The sequence below is a fragment of the Gossypium hirsutum genome, chromosome D10 (assembly GCF_007990345.1).
Source record: "Gossypium hirsutum isolate 1008001.06 chromosome D10, Gossypium_hirsutum_v2.1, whole genome shotgun sequence".
NCBI lineage: Eukaryota > Viridiplantae > Streptophyta > Magnoliopsida > Malvales > Malvaceae > Gossypium > Gossypium hirsutum.
Window position 1 is genome coordinate 3410502 of NC_053446.1, and position 15390 is coordinate 3425891.

At 35.3% G+C, this 15390-nt stretch overlaps 3 protein-coding genes across 4 annotated transcripts; 2 read left to right on the top strand and 1 right to left on the bottom strand.

Moving 5' to 3' along the window:
* Window positions 1–252: 252 nt before the first annotated feature.
* On the top strand, window positions 253–6758 carry LOC107913143 (uncharacterized). The gene is made up of 10 exons (XM_016841612.2): window positions 253–811; window positions 1215–1258; window positions 1565–1682; window positions 1805–1931; window positions 2416–3059; window positions 3594–3870; window positions 3949–4228; window positions 4542–4706; window positions 5422–5880; window positions 6138–6758. The coding sequence occupies exons 1-10, from the start codon at window positions 610–612 to the stop codon at window positions 6429–6431; spliced, it is 2610 nt and encodes an 869-aa protein (XP_016697101.1). The 5' UTR covers window positions 253–609; the 3' UTR covers window positions 6432–6758.
* Window positions 6759–7971: 1213 nt separating this feature from the next.
* Window positions 7972–10523, bottom strand: LOC107911083 (probable methyltransferase At1g29790). Its single transcript, XM_041102825.1, has 2 exons — window positions 9054–10523; window positions 7972–8284 (listed from the first exon to the last, which is right to left on the bottom strand). The coding sequence occupies exon 1, from the start codon at window positions 10210–10212 to the stop codon at window positions 9088–9090; it is 1125 nt and encodes a 374-aa protein (XP_040958759.1). The 5' UTR covers window positions 10213–10523; the 3' UTR covers window positions 7972–8284; window positions 9054–9087.
* A 1451-nt stretch (window positions 10524–11974) lies between these two features.
* LOC107913141 (DNA-binding protein DDB_G0278111) lies at window positions 11975–14676 on the top strand. Of its 2 annotated transcripts, none has more exons than XM_016841610.2 (7): window positions 11975–12299; window positions 12596–12661; window positions 12760–12809; window positions 12918–12982; window positions 13977–14068; window positions 14202–14273; window positions 14375–14676. In XM_016841610.2, the coding sequence occupies exons 1-7, from the start codon at window positions 12297–12299 to the stop codon at window positions 14411–14413; spliced, it is 387 nt and encodes a 128-aa protein (XP_016697099.1). In that variant the 5' UTR covers window positions 11975–12296; the 3' UTR covers window positions 14414–14676. The 2 variants fall into 2 exon arrangements, with proteins under 2 accessions (XP_016697099.1, XP_016697100.1); XM_016841611.2 differs by having other exon boundaries at window positions 12044–12299; window positions 12596–12658.
* The last annotated feature ends 714 nt before the right edge of the window (window positions 14677–15390 follow it).

The window sequence follows — 15390 nt, forward strand, 5'->3', positions numbered from 1 at the left end:
TAATAGCAATTCTATCAGATGTAGAATACAAAAAAAAATGGTTGCTTTAGTTTAAATTAATTATTAAAAATATTGAATTAAAAAATTAATTAAGCTTAAATTAATTAATTAAATCATATGAGTTTTTCTAGAATCTCAACTTTGCGAACCTAAATAATTATAATTAATCAAGAATATTTTTAAGGAATAATTAATACCTTTTAATACTAAATAATAAATATAAAACAAAAAACATAAAGTCTTTAAAACACACACGCACAAAATTTATTTTATTTTTTCATTATAGGAAAAAAAAATCACATACAGGAGAGAAACACACACACACACACACGCGGCCACAAGCAGCAGAGGGTTTTCGCTGAAAAGAAGCCTTTGTTTTTCTTTTAAAGCATCGTTTCAAAAAGGATATAATCCCTCTTTTCAATTTTTTTTTGCCTCTTTTAAGCTGCTCCGCCTGCTCCTTCGTTGCTGCGAGAGAGATAGAGAAGACGACAAAAGGATAAAACCTAAAACTGTGAACGACGTCGTTTCCTTCTCAGATCTGACACACACAGAGACAGATAAAAGAGAAGAGAAGAGGGGGGGTTATCCCGGTGAGAGAGAGTGAGGATGAGCGGGAAAGGAGGCGGAGGTGGAAATAATGGGATAGGGAAGGGTAATAATAGTGGACTTTCAGGTATTCCGCCTGGGTCTCGCAAGATGGTCCAGAGCTTGAAGGAGATTGTTAACTGCCCTGAACCTGAGATCTATGCTATGCTTAAAGACTGTAATATGGACCCTAACGAGGCTGTCAATCGCCTCCTCTCTCAAGGTTCCCCCGCCCTTTTTTTCTTTATTCCTTTTTTAAATTTCTTTTAGTGCTCCTTTTACCCTTGCTGGGTTTTTTTTTCGTTATAGAAATATTTAATTTTTGTGGTTATGCGAAAGGTTAACTATTGGGTTTCGGTGCTTTACTAAGTATATAATCTGCTTAATTGCTAGGTTTCTTGGTTTGCTCCGAGTGCTTTAGTTTAGAGTGTATTTCCAGCAATAACATTTTTTATAATATATTAGCATTTGCTAATAATTTATTAAGCCTTCATCTTAATAAGAACATCGCTTTTTTAATTCTCGAAAATATGTTTATTTGTTTCATAACAATGGGGCAGCTCAAGTTTTGGGTTTCTAATGGTTGTTGTATTTCACTGCTGATATCTTATTTGCGATATGTGTAGATCCTTTTCACGAGGTGAAGAGCAAACGAGACAAGAAAAAAGAGGTGTGTGCCAGTGGAAATTACGCTAAATGGTTTGACTTTGCATTCATAATCATCCCATATTTGTTTTTTCTTAGTGTTGCTGTTACATCGTTCGAGCAATATAGGTCTTACTTGTCGGTCATATAGATCATGCATCATGTGAGACTCTCACTTGCTTTCGGGATTAAGAATGAGTGTTTAATCTGATTCACTTTTGACAGCATGTGCTTTCTCTTTGAAAGCTTCTTAAAATATGTTCTAACCATTTGTGATGGATTTGTTGGATCTTATTATCTCTTTTGATTTTTTCCCCCCTTTTTGTTCTAGAGCAAGGACTCAGTTGATGCGAGGTCTCGTGGTGCCAATAACCTTGGGAGTCGTGGTGGTAGGAGTGGTTCAGACCGATATACTGGGCGTGGTGGTTCATCCCATTACAGTTCAAATGGTATGACTGTGAACATGCTCTAATGCCACTTTGGAGAAGTGTTGCTTGCACTCCGTTAAAAAATTGCTTTGGAACTCTTTTAGATGATTCCTTACCAATTGAGTGCTCTTTTTTCTGGTTAGAGTCTGGCCCTTCGCATGGTAAACCTGCACAAAAGAGAGAAAATGGAGGTCTTCCTGTTGCAGGGTCTTCATCTTCTGCATCTGGTATGCAAGGAAATAACATGAATCGTCGACCTCAATCCCACAGGTAATACCTGTTATCTCAGAAGTGATAGTTCCTTTATGTTTAGGCCACTGAGGAACGGAAAGCTGCTATAAGTTCTGAGTTCTAATGACCTTTCTTTTTCGTGCATGTCATTGGATTCTTTGTCTTGCTTAAATGATATCTATTTGTACCAAATCATTCTTTCACGGAATTAGTTACTTCCACCATTAAGCCTCCCTGGGTAAGCATTTGAAATGATTATTATCAAAGGTGGCTAGTTTGGCAAGGACAGATGGGACCCTAATTGTTCCAAATGCTTGCCAAACCATGTTAACTGGAGTTTGGACCTGAGGCACCCAAGCATTTGTCAGCAACTTCTTTTCAAACTTTTAGTTGGCTGAATTTGGTTTTCTTTTTCCCTATCTTTGGATGGTATTTAAACTTCTGTTCCATAAACGTTGCAATTCTCATATGGTTTTCTTGTGTTGCCCACTTTCTTCTCATGTGAGTTTTGCTGGTTTTGCAGTGAAGTTGCAGTTTCAGAACATAAAATTTCCACAGTAGGTTTAGGTGATGGGGTTTCTTCTTCATCACAGCCTACAGGATACCAATCTGCTTGGTTGGGGGTTCCAGGTCAAGTATCAATGGCTGATATTGTGAAGATGGGCAGGCCACAAAACAAGACTTCTGTGGTGCCAAACCCATCTCAGCAAGGCACTAATAATCGGCATCATGTGGTTCCTCCTCCAGCAGCATTACAGTCCAACTTACAGGACCAGGCTTCCAAGGTGGCAGATATTTCTTATGAGCCTGATGGCACCAAAAATCAGCAGGTTTCTTCAAGAGATGAATGGCCCCCCATTGAGAATCCATCTGCTGCTAGTGTGACCTCTGTCTTAGAGTCCCCTGCAGAATCTGGACTTTATGCTAATGCATCTAACTTGCCCTTGGGTAGAAGTAATCAACATTTGAAATCCCAGTGGGAGGAAGCTCAGGCAGTGGATGATGGTCCTCTTGAAACTGTCAATAATAACCATGTTAGGTCCCCTTCTATTTCAAGTAGAAATATACAAGAGGATAACTCCAGAGGTTCATCTCTTTATGATAACGACTTATATAAGGACATGAATTCCTATCAGCCTCAAAGACCTGCCTTTGAGAACGAAGAAGGTTAGTGTAGTTTTCTGATGAAGGTAGTATACTGCTTTAAATCACTCAATTTTGTGCGTTTTATGATGAAGGTAGTATACTGCTTTGATGAATGTTTCACTCAGTATGAAGGATTCAGTACTGATGAAGGCTTGTACACACTGAATGCAATTTCTTTGACAAACCATTCCTGATCTTCATGCAATATGGATATGTATGTTTTAGGGTTACTGAATTGCTTATGTTCTCCCCCTCCCAATGACAATATCATATGTTGGCAGCTTCTGATTTTTTTATTATCATTTTCTTCCCCTTTATACTATGTGGATATGTGAGGCTGAACAGAATAAAATTGGAGTGTAGGAAAACAATTGAGAACCGGGGGGGGGGATGGTGTAGTTCCAAATTATTGATGCACTATGAATCTGAGTAGGTTTACTTCAAACGTTAGAATGGAATTTTTAATCTTTTAATGTATCCTTTGCTCATTTTTATCTGCTATGAATGTTTTTTGAACTTAACACATTTTATGTCCTTTCTTTCGTTCTTTTTCAGCTGAAGATGGTTCTTCATCAGTAGCTGTGGATTTGCAGCAACTTAATTTGCATAATGATGATAGGGAGCCCTCAACTGAAGAGGATAATCCTTCTGTAATAATTCCAAATCATCTACAAGTCCACACCCCGGACTGTTCGCATTTGAGTTTTGGTAGTTTTGGACCTGGAATTGGTTCTGGCTTTTCTGGACAATTTGCATCAATGACCTCAAAGAATAATTTGGATGATGTTCCTGAAGTAGCAGATGCATCATCTATTGGGCACTCAGATAATAGGTATGCCCTTCTTAAAATGCTTAGTGCCTTGCTTCACTTATCTGTTTGTTACAATTGTGTAAAAACTTTTGCTTTCAGGAATCCCGAGTACTATGCTGATGAACATCTCAGAAGTGACACGGAAGGAAATATAATAAATAGAAGTAATGTTAGCACTGCAAACTATGAGGTTCCTGAAGATTCTCAACCAGAGGTTTTGAAACAGGATGTTTCTGAAGCTGCCCAAGGGAGCCAATATTCATTTCCTCCATCTGCGTCTGGTTATAACTATGAAAACTCTGAACAATTAAATCCTTCTTTCGCTCATATGCAGACAAGCTCTCAAATGCAAAATCTCAATCCTTTCTCAAGTGTAATGGTAATGCAACTTTGTTTTTAATGCATAAACTCTATCATTCCAAGCTGATGATTCAACCATATGTCATAGAGTTGGATTAGAAATTTTCTTTAATGTATAAAGTTCTGGTTGATACTTGATAAGTTGGATTAGAAATTTTCTTTAATGTATAAAGTTCTGGTTGATACTTGATAGCGGCATCTTGTTGACTCAATTTCAAGAAAACTCCTGTTGTGCTGCTGGAAATTATGGATTAAACGTACTATATTTTTGGAATACATTGTTAGTTTTCTTGAATGTCTGTCTCTTCTCAACATAATGGTTTTCCTTACAGCAAGCATATACGAACTCGTTGCCGAGCACTTTGTTGACATCAACTGTTCAGACTGCAAGGGAGCCAGATCTTCCATATTCACCCTTCCCTGTGACTCAGTCGATGCCAACAAGATACAGCAATGCCACCTCTTCCATTAGTGGTCCAACCATTTCTATGCCAGAGGTACCCTTTGCTTTATATTATTGATTTCTTGGCGCTTTTACACTTTTTGCAGTTCTAATTGTTGGGACTGTTTTTAATGGTTCAAGCGGCCAAGAAATTCCTTTTTTTTTTCTTTTTAACACTTATGGTGGTCTTATTTCAAGATTCCTCTGAAGATGAAGCTTCATCTTGTCTGATATTGGAGCTATGCGTCATTTTGGCTGGAACTTTATGTTGTTTAGCGTCATTATCTGTCTCCTGTCATGTTTATATGTTTGGCTAGATAGATTTTTGGTTGTGAAAACTCATGTTCTATGGTGACATGGAAATGTCCTCAAACTCTTGTTTCTTGATATGGAACAGTGACCTTTGACTACTTCTGCCCATCACTTTGTTGTCCCGAATTATGCGTCTGTCTCTACCTGATATGCATTTATTATTATTGCGGGATCCACTTTTTGGGGAATGAGTCAAAGCAAGAACAATAATTTTCTTGTGGAACATCTTTCATGATCCTTGGAGAGAGTTCACTAGTAGATTTGATTTGTTTCTCTTTTTTTTTTTTTAATGCTTGTGTTGGAGTAAAAAGAGGAGCAAAAACACCCAAAAACAAGAGCTGGGGTGGGGGGTGGTAAAATGGGAAAGGCCAATTTGGACCCCTACCTAACTAAAAACATTTTGTAATTGTTTTGGACTTAATTGTTCCTTTCTTGATTAACTACTTGTACGTGTGCAGGCTCTAAGAGCAACTGGTATTTCTGCAGCGCAGCCCACACAACAGTCACTGCCTGGTGCGAGTGTTGCTACAGGACCTGCACTTCCGCAACATCTAGCCATGCACCCTTTTTCCCAACCTACACTTCCATTGGGACACTTTGCCAACATGATTAGTTATCCTTTCTTACCTCAGAGTTACACCTATATGCCATCAGCTTTCCAGCAAACATTTACTGGTAATAGTAACTATCCTCAGTCCCTGGCAGCAATGCTCCCCCAATACAAGAATAGTGTTTCTGTAAGCAGCTTGCCTCAATCTGCTGCAATTCCATCTGGCTATGGGTTTGGGAGCTCTACCAACATCCCTGGAGGACTTCCTCTGAATCCACCTACTGCACCTGCGGGGACAACTATTGGCTACGACGATGTTCTTAGTTCTCAGTACAAGGACAACAATCATTTGATGTCACTCCAGCAGGTAATTGCTGTACAGAGAATTGAGAAATCTCATTTAGATTTAATTGTTTACATTCATTACTATGGATTTATGGTGCCTGAATAATTTACATTCATTCTTATTGAAAGTACTGGTGAAAGAATTGTCCTTCCATTTTCTCCCTTTACTCTCAAAGGTCCATGATTTCATGTAGTTCTGCAGTTATACATGAGTTCTTATTCTTTTCCGCTTCTTTGAATCTGAAGCGTGCCCTTTCTTTTCTATGTTTTTGTGTTTAGAATGAGAATTCAGGCATGTGGATTCATGGCCCTGGCTCACGAACAATGTCCGCTGTTCCTGCAAGCACATATTACAGCTTCCAGGGGCAGAACCAGCAGGCTGGTGGGTTTCGACAAGGGCAACAACCACCTTCACAGCATTTTGGGTCACTTGGATACCCAAATTTCTACCATTCACAAACGGGAGTATCGCTGGACCCTCAGCAGCAAAACCCTAGGGATGGGTCCCTGAGTGGGTCTCAAGGCCAGCCACCATCAAAGCAGACCCAGCAGTTATGGCAAAACAATTACTAATCTCGTCTCCTCCTGGTTTTTCAGGGTCTTATAGTGAGTTTGAAAGTGGCCAATCAAAGGGCCTTCTAGCGACTGAGAATAACTATACGTGCAGATAATCAACAATGATGGGTCTGAAGAGACTTTGGCTGGCTACTGCCCTGTGCCATGAGGTTGTATTCTACTTTTAATTTATTGTTCTGTTCTGTTCTGTTATGTTAACTTAGGAACACAGTGTGCTAATTTGGGATAGTGGACTTGCTTTACCCTTTTCACTTTTTCTTCCTTGATTGTTTCCTTCTTTGCCCCTCTATTTCTCTTATAGTAAAAAATTTGCCTCCTTTTTCAGATTTCATGTCTCATCTCATGTTTCTTACTCTTACTGTATTGTAGCATGAGGTATTTGCTTTAATCATTTATAATTAATTAGTACTACCATTTTAGCCTGTTATCTTTATGCTACACTGCTACATATCATGGTTGCTGGGATCCATAACTCCCATTAGCTATTATTGTTACAATAATTTTGTTTTGTACGACACTGCATATGTACACAAATTAATCAATTTAAACAATTCACATATCAAATAAAAGAATTCCATGGCATGGCCTTTAATTTCATTGATAAAATAGAGGCTTTGCTTGATTAAAACCCACCCATAGCATAGTTCTGAGTTTACACCTAAGGCTTTCGTACCCTATGCTATTGTTTATTGTTATATTTTGGGATGTTTTGAAAATTTGTTGTTTGAGCTTTCATTAGAGGGTCATCTTTACTGATTATAGTTAAGATGGTAATATCTAGGGTTTTAATTCAAACAAGTGTTCACACTGCGATTTTAACTTGTAAGTGAATGGAAGGAGATTTAACTATTAATGTCACATTATTGAATTAATTTTGTCATAAAAGTAATATTTTTTTAATTGCTACAAAAACGATCACTTTGGTCGTTTATTTGGAATCAAATGCAATGTTGTTTCTTTTCTACTTTTTCACGCCCTGTACTATTTTGAGTTCATAAAGATTTTAAGTGAGTTGGAGTAGTTAAGCAGTATCCATTTGTGGCGCAATAAATGGACAGGTGTTAGATGTTTCAGCAAAGTTGTCACCCACTTCACTCAAAATTTCAATTCAAAGTCCAAACTCTCACATTTGCTAGGTCTAATTGTGATCAAAACCTCTCTAACTATTCTCAAATTTAAAATTTAATATTTCTACTTTACTAAAATAGATTTTTCTTAAAAACAATATTGTCAACAAAAAAAGGAAAACCCCAATGTTGATAAGTTGGAAGATGCACTTTTTTTTTCTTTTAAACCAAAATATAGTGACTACTTGCTTTGATCAAATACTTAACTATTTGACCTAACCAATAATAAAAGATCCATTACACAAATTAAATATGGAATTTGAGCATAGTGAAAAAACCAAAACCAAAACCAAAACCCCAACCCCAACCCTGTCTCTGCTTCTCAAAGAGTTTAGGCTATTTCAAACAGTTTCTTCATCATACGCCAACATTTGGAGACTTGACTTGCTAACCCAAAACCAACAAAAAGATAAAGGAAAAAAAACATGGTATTAATCCATTTATTTCGGATTGTTCTACAGATTATCAGTTGTAGACAGCAACAAAATGTTATAACAATAACTTGAAAAAAAATATGCTTTCAGCCATCTACTTTTGACCCTTTTTCCCCAGACAGCAACCTCTGTGATTTTACAATACCCTCGGGTCCTTCTATAAACTTTTTTTGGACAACTAATACACGATATAAAATCCTAATCCAATAAATAAAATTCATTCCAGTTTTTGTCGAGAGCAAACCGACAGTCGGCGGGCATGTTTTCCGCGTGATCCGATATCATTTATCTGGAAAAAGAGGACATCGGAAAATTCATTGGTTATAATCGGAATACGAACTGATAAAATGTAAGAAGTCAGACGCAATATCTATTCTAATCACAATTCTCCTTGGATAGATGACAGACGATATTTGGTTAGCAAACTAGGTACTCAACAGGAAAAGCTGAAATGGTTCGTTAAACAACGTTAGAGGAAACTTCGACCGAACATGAAATGCTCATATCCTATTAAGTCAACAGGATCTGCTTTTATTCTGTTCATAACTTCATATGCAAGTAATCCTTTATAGATTTAATAAAACACCATTCTCATAAAGAAATGATTCAAAATCCTACAGCAACGAGGTCATGTGTGCTTGATTTTCGATAATCGAAAACGCAAAGCTTCAACAGGCAAAATGCAAACAGAGCCAAACCAATTCCATCAATCTTACACCAAGTCTTAAGACTAAACAGGCAAAATGCAATGCTTCAACAGCGTGAAAAAAACCCAACATCAGATTCCATAAGCAGAGACCATATCAGAAGATATTTACAAATTAAGACACTGTTATATCAAATGCTAGCATTGAAATATGTAAACTTCATAAATAGAAAAACTATATCAACTGCTAGCATTATTACATTGAACATTAAACAACAACAAATTGACTTCAACTACTAGAACCTTAAATTCATCAAACAACCACCAAACCCTAAAAATGCTGTAACATGCAAAGTGTTCTTTTTCTTTATTTATTTATTTATTTATCATGTCTGTGTTTAAAAAAACTTACCCTAAATGTTGAATGAATCTTCAATTTTTCCCCATCATGATTTTGAAACAGGCTTTTGTAACAAAGCAGACAAATAAACTTCACCATGTTTCAAACCACTAGGATCTGTCTTGTTAGCCACTGCCCATTTCACTTTCTTGTATCCAAGCTTACCAATCAATGGCCCATAAATTTTCTCAAGATCCACTGCTTTGCTAAAGAATCGATCCACCCACAAATACCCACCACCTCTCAACACTCTATCCACATCGTAGAACATGAATTCCATCACCGACAATGGTATCCACCGGTTCACCGCTCTCCCACACCGGACCAGATCCATTGTGCCGTCGAAAACTGGGAACCTTTGTTGTAAAGGCACGTGTAATGGCACTAACCCCCTTAATGCCACGGCTTCATTGTAAGGCGCATTGACGTTCATAGTGGTGGTCAACATCGTGACGTTGTACGATTTCTTCATTAGTGCGGCGAAAGTTCCGGTTCCACCGCCTATGTCAATACCGAGACGGATCGGTGAGTTAGCCGATTTGGCCAATTGCATGAACTGAGTCAAGGGAAGATCGAGTTCCGAAGTGTATTTTTGAAGGGAAGAGCGTTGAGCGTTGAGATCGAACCCAGTGGGGTTGTTTTGAGACAAACAAGCGAAAGATTTACACGAGTATTTGTTCCATATAACGCCGGAATCGGGGAGTGAAGTCGGGAAATGAGTTAACGGAAGTGAAGAAGGCGGTTTCGATGGGGTTCTAGAAAAACAACGCCGCCGTGGAAGTGGGTGACAGCCGTTAAGAATAAGCGTCTCTTGGAGGTCAGGATCGTAAGGGCAAGTCGAAAAAGGAGTGTAATTCATATACCTATGAAGAAGATCAGGATGGTTGTGACAAGAAGAAGCAATGGGACCGATCTGAGAGTGGAGGATAAGATCTCGAGGTACAGCAGAACTGGGTTCAGCAGTGGTGGATGAAGAAGAAGGGTTATGGCGCGTGAGGTGGTTAATGCTGGCGCGTATGGTGTTAAGCTGACGGAGAAGGTGGTCAGGGACGGGAACAGGGGGAGGAGGGTTGGGAGATTGGACGGTGGAAGAGAGATGATAAAGGGAAAGGATATTGGTAGCTACCATGACTAAGAGGAGAACGAAGTTCAAACCCATGGTGAAACCCATTGAATTTCTGGTCCTCCCTCTACGGCTACGCTACTTTTTTCCCTTCTGAGATGCTTCGATTCTTGGGTTTTTGTTATTCTCGATCTTGGTGATTCATAACTTCACAGGTTTTTGTCTGATTCTTACTTAATTTTTTTGGTGTTATAATTTTGGAGGTTTTAACTCGTTTTCAACTTCAATCCTCACTTCTCAGTCTCACTGTCTCTCACATGTTTTTATTTAATAATTTGATTAATTTTAAAATTAGATTAATATACTATTCTGTACCTATATTTAAGGAATTTTAGTGTTTAATCTATATTTAATTTTTTTCTTAAATTCGCCGATGGAGTCTTAATTCGATTGCTGTGAATATTGTTGCCAATATAAGAAAACATAAGTTCGAATATGCTGAAATGTATAATATCTTATTTATGGGTTGGGAGAGAGATTATGTTTAGTTCTAAACATTGTCACTTTGATACTTAAGGTTTTTTTTTTCTAATTAAGCACTTGAGTTTGGCTTCACTATTCCATTTAATAGACTTTTTCTTTATTTCAAATAAGTACTTAAATTTAGTTTCAATGTTTAATTTAGTTATTGAGTTTTCTCTTTACCTCAACTAAATACTTATGTTTTTTTAAAACACGCATGTCAAACATTTATTGGACCAATATGTTACCGTTTGATCCAAATATAAATTAAATATTAAAGCCAAATTCAGATACTCAATGATATATTAACCCAATATTTAATCACTTCACTCACGAGTGACATGAATTTTTCTTACAAATTTGGCTGAGTATTGTCTGGGTTTTCAATTATATTACATAGTACTGTTTAAGTGTGGGAGATTGAATCTGAACCGTTAGTTATAGTCAGGTGGGGTCAATCAATGTAGTTTTGGATAGAATGAACTCGAAAGCAAAAGGATGCTTATTGCAATTTGCATATATCTCTGGCTGAAGATAATTGTCTATTTGTATCTATGTTACTAGATTTTTTAAATATGCTTTTAAAGCAATCATATAAATATTATTTTAAAAAATATAGAAACTGAATGTATATATTTATATTTATATTTATATTCGATATTAACTTATATATTTATAGATAGTGGCGGAGTGCAATAGAGATCAATAGGTAATGACTTTCCTAAAATAGTAAAATTTTAATTTATGTCTTTCATAATTTATAAAATTTTAAGTTAATAATGATAAATTACATTTTACCTAAAATAATGATAAAAATTTAATTTAATTTTTTAAAATTTATAAAAATACAAACTATTAAAATAATAAAATAATATTTTTATTATCGTAAAAATATACTATTTAATTTCAATTCTCGACTCCGCTGTTCATATAAATGAGATGGTGTATTGTTCACGATTGATGAATTTATGAACGAATATTATAAAAGAGGGGGAAAAAGAACCGGTGTCACGTGATATTAGGATCTACTTGGATTTATTAAAGCAATTTCTTGCAGATTTTAATTATATATATTTACTACAAAATATTGTTGGGGAAGCTGTCAGCCTGTCGTCCTCTTCAACGTTTTGAAAGGGACACTGATACCTTTCCATTTTATTGTGGAAATATCTAAATTCAAACCAATCAATTTCAAAGAAATTTGATTAGTCCTAAAATGCTATTGCACTAGGAATTTTAATTGGTATAACCTAAATTGAATTAAATTTAAAATAATTTAAACAAAAAATATTCGACTGAGTAACTCAAAAAGATTTACATTCAAATTGATAAGAGATTATAATGAATCAACTTGAAAAATCAATCATCAAGAACCAAAAAATTTAAATGCGTATACCTAGATACAAGGCGATGTAATGGGTCGAAGTGAAGTTAGATTATTTGTCCAAACATTGGATTTGAGTAAGACCCAAGTTGAGTCAATCCAAGCCCAACCCAATGATCCTTTATTTTTGGTTAATAATTTAAATGGAATAGAGAAGTGATTTTAAAGTAAAATCGAACATAAATCGCGTCCAGCTGAAGCTAAAAGCCTGCAGAAATCTCTCTCCGGTGAAGAAGCCTTTGAACCTACAGTCTTTGGTGGAGGAGATCCACTGACTCTCTAATCAATGGTATTCTTTTCAATTTTCCTTTTGATTCGTACTAAGTTTCTCGGCAACCAAACATCTAATTAGGGTTTCATTCCACCGTCTTTGTTTGAACCTTTCTTTTTCTTTTTTATTTGCACGTAATTATTAATTCTTAACTGTTATATTTGTTTTTGGGAGTAATAGTAGTTGATGACTTTTAGTTTAATAAGAAAAAAAGAGGAATGAGTTTAGGTTTTTTTGGAGTATAGAGTACACTGTGATAGTGATTTTTTTTTTTTGGAAACAGGGGATTATAATAAATTTCGTAATTTTTGTAGGCTGATCCTGAACTAGAAGCAATTAGACAAAGAAGGATGCAAGAGTTAATGGCTCGACAGGGGGTGGTAATCTATCTCTTTTTCGTTTTAATATCTAGGAATTCTAGATTGGCCTGCTTGTGCTTTTAATTTAATGTTACTAATTGTAGTTTGTTGATTAACAGGGGAATCAACAGAACCCTGAGCAACAGAAAGCTCAGGAAGATGCCAAGAGGTCAGTTTCTTATATGGATGCATATTGTTTCTAAATCATTAATATTTTAAGATTTATTTTGGGATCAAATTAGTTCATTGGTTTGACTAGTTAAAGCCATTAATTTAGGGAGGCAGATGAACGGAGGCAAATGATGCTTAGTCAGATTTTGTCCAGTGAAGCACGCGAAAGACGTAAGCTTCTATCTCAGTTCACCATTTGAGTTGATTCAAGAAGCCTACTGTTAATTGCTTATATGCTTATTAGTACGTGCATTCTATCATTTTATTGCAGGCTATTCTAAGTTGTTTTATTTAACTATTAGTTATTAATGTTGGATTCTGTATTCATGGTAATCAATGGACTGTTAAATCTTTGAATTTAATATACTTGTCTTGTCAGAAAATGTTTGTGCTTTCTAAGGGCTTATTAGTATTTATTTATATTGTTATAAAAAAGTATTTATGTATATTAGTTTGTGTATAAGATTTTGAATCTTAAACCAGTTCACGAGATAGCTTTTGTATAAACTTTTTTGAATACTTATCATTTAAATATAACAAAAAAATTTTGAGTAGTGAACTCGTGCTTTAGGAAGCATGGAGAAGTGTGGTTATAAGTATTTATTTATAATAGAAATAGTGAAGACCTAATTCGAGTGCGAGTTCAAAAAATTATGGAAGACTTGTTTAGAAGTCCTACAATGAAAAATGCTATAATGGGCCTGGTGGCAATATATTGTTTCTCAAAGACTGAATTTGATCTGTTCTCTTTGATGGTGAAGACTTATCTTAGACTTGAATTATGTGGTGTGAGATATATGAATATAAAGGTCTTGAAAATCTGAGTTGAGTTATATAATGGTAAGTATGAATCATATAGTATGATGCAGTTTTTAGAAAACTCCTACCAAGTACAAACAGTGCATAAAATCGTTTGAAGATACATCCCTTATGCCATTATAAAAAATTAAAAACTTTCACTCGTATATCCCCTATACTATTGCCGCCCCTATACCTCTTTGAAATTACAACAGAGTTAAAAACGAGAAGAAGACATGATCATGAAGGAAAAATAGTACAACTTCCTAATGACAGGCATATATGACAGATGCTCTTTTTGCTGTAGCTTTTACCAATGTATAATTCCTTTCATTTATGTTCTTTTCTGTTATATAACTTTGTGCAGTTGCTCGAATTGCCTTGGTGAAACCTGAGAAGGCTAGGGGTGTGGAGGATGTTCTACTAAGAGCTGCTCAGACAGGCCAGATAGCTGAGAAGGTATGGTGAAAATTTTCTGGTCCAACTACTTTTTCTTGCTTGCCTAATGTTAAGGGTGTGCAATTATTTAGTATTACTTTGCAGCCAAGCTTTGATAAAGAACTGAAATGTATATGGTTGAACCCTTGTAAAGGTTTCAGAGGAGAGGCTTATATCGCTGTTGGAACAGATAAACACCCAAACAACTAAACAGACCAAAGTCACCGTAAGTTATTTACACATTACCGACTTGCCCTGCCTTTAACGTACTCGGCCCATAGTTAGAAACTATTTTGATTTGCTTCCACTATTTATCTGATTTTACAGATCCAGAGGCGTCGGAGTGTTCTTGATGATGATGATTAGATCAAACTCGAAAATGTGAAAACCTCTGCCTGATTTGTGGGGTATATTTACATATCCATGCAATTAATGGACCAGCTTTTAATGGATTCTTGATATATTTTAAGACTTGTGTTTCCTCTGCAATGCTGTTATGGTATATTGAGCAATAAAGCTGGCGGGTGCTGGCTTAGAGTTTTAAAGAGTAGTGTGGAAATGCTCTGTAAGTTAAAATATTGTAGAGGTTTGCTAAGTGATGCTTCATATGAAAACTTGTTTTCTTCTTCTTTCTCCTCTTTAAAACCGAGAACTCGAAAAGTTTTTGCATATGCCCTTTGTACTTAAAAAAAATGGACTAATTATCCCATGTACATTAAATAAAAAAATAAATAAATCGGTCATTTCTATTAAAAGCTTCATCCATGAAATTTTTTTAACAGAAATTTTCTCATGGTGATAAAACTTTTAACGTTTTAAAAAGAAATCTTTTTTGGGAAAATTTTGGTAAGTCACTTGTTAAATTATTGTCAATTTTTTTTATTAAAAAGTTGATTGGACCAATAGAATTGAAATATTCATGTATATATATAGTGGTTAAGGATTAGATGAAAAGAACCCTCTTAAAATAATTTTAAAAATCAATTAAATTTTTAATTGAAAATCATATTAAATTAGGGTGTTAAATGAAAAATTAACAATTAATTGAACTCTTAAAGATAATTTTTCCATCGAAATTTTTTTATGATTTATCAAGTGATGACATAATTGATGATGTAGAGTGACATTCGATTAGAAGTTTAACACTTAAAAATTTTGAAAGACTTCAAAATAATTATAAAGAACTTTTTAAAAATATTATAAATATTATAAAATTTCTAATATTATTTTAAGAAAGCCAAAAAAATCTAAAAAATTATAAAACTTTTAAAATTGAAAATTCAGCCAATAAATTTAATCAAAATAAATTAGCACATTTTAAACTTACATTTACTTAAATTTCT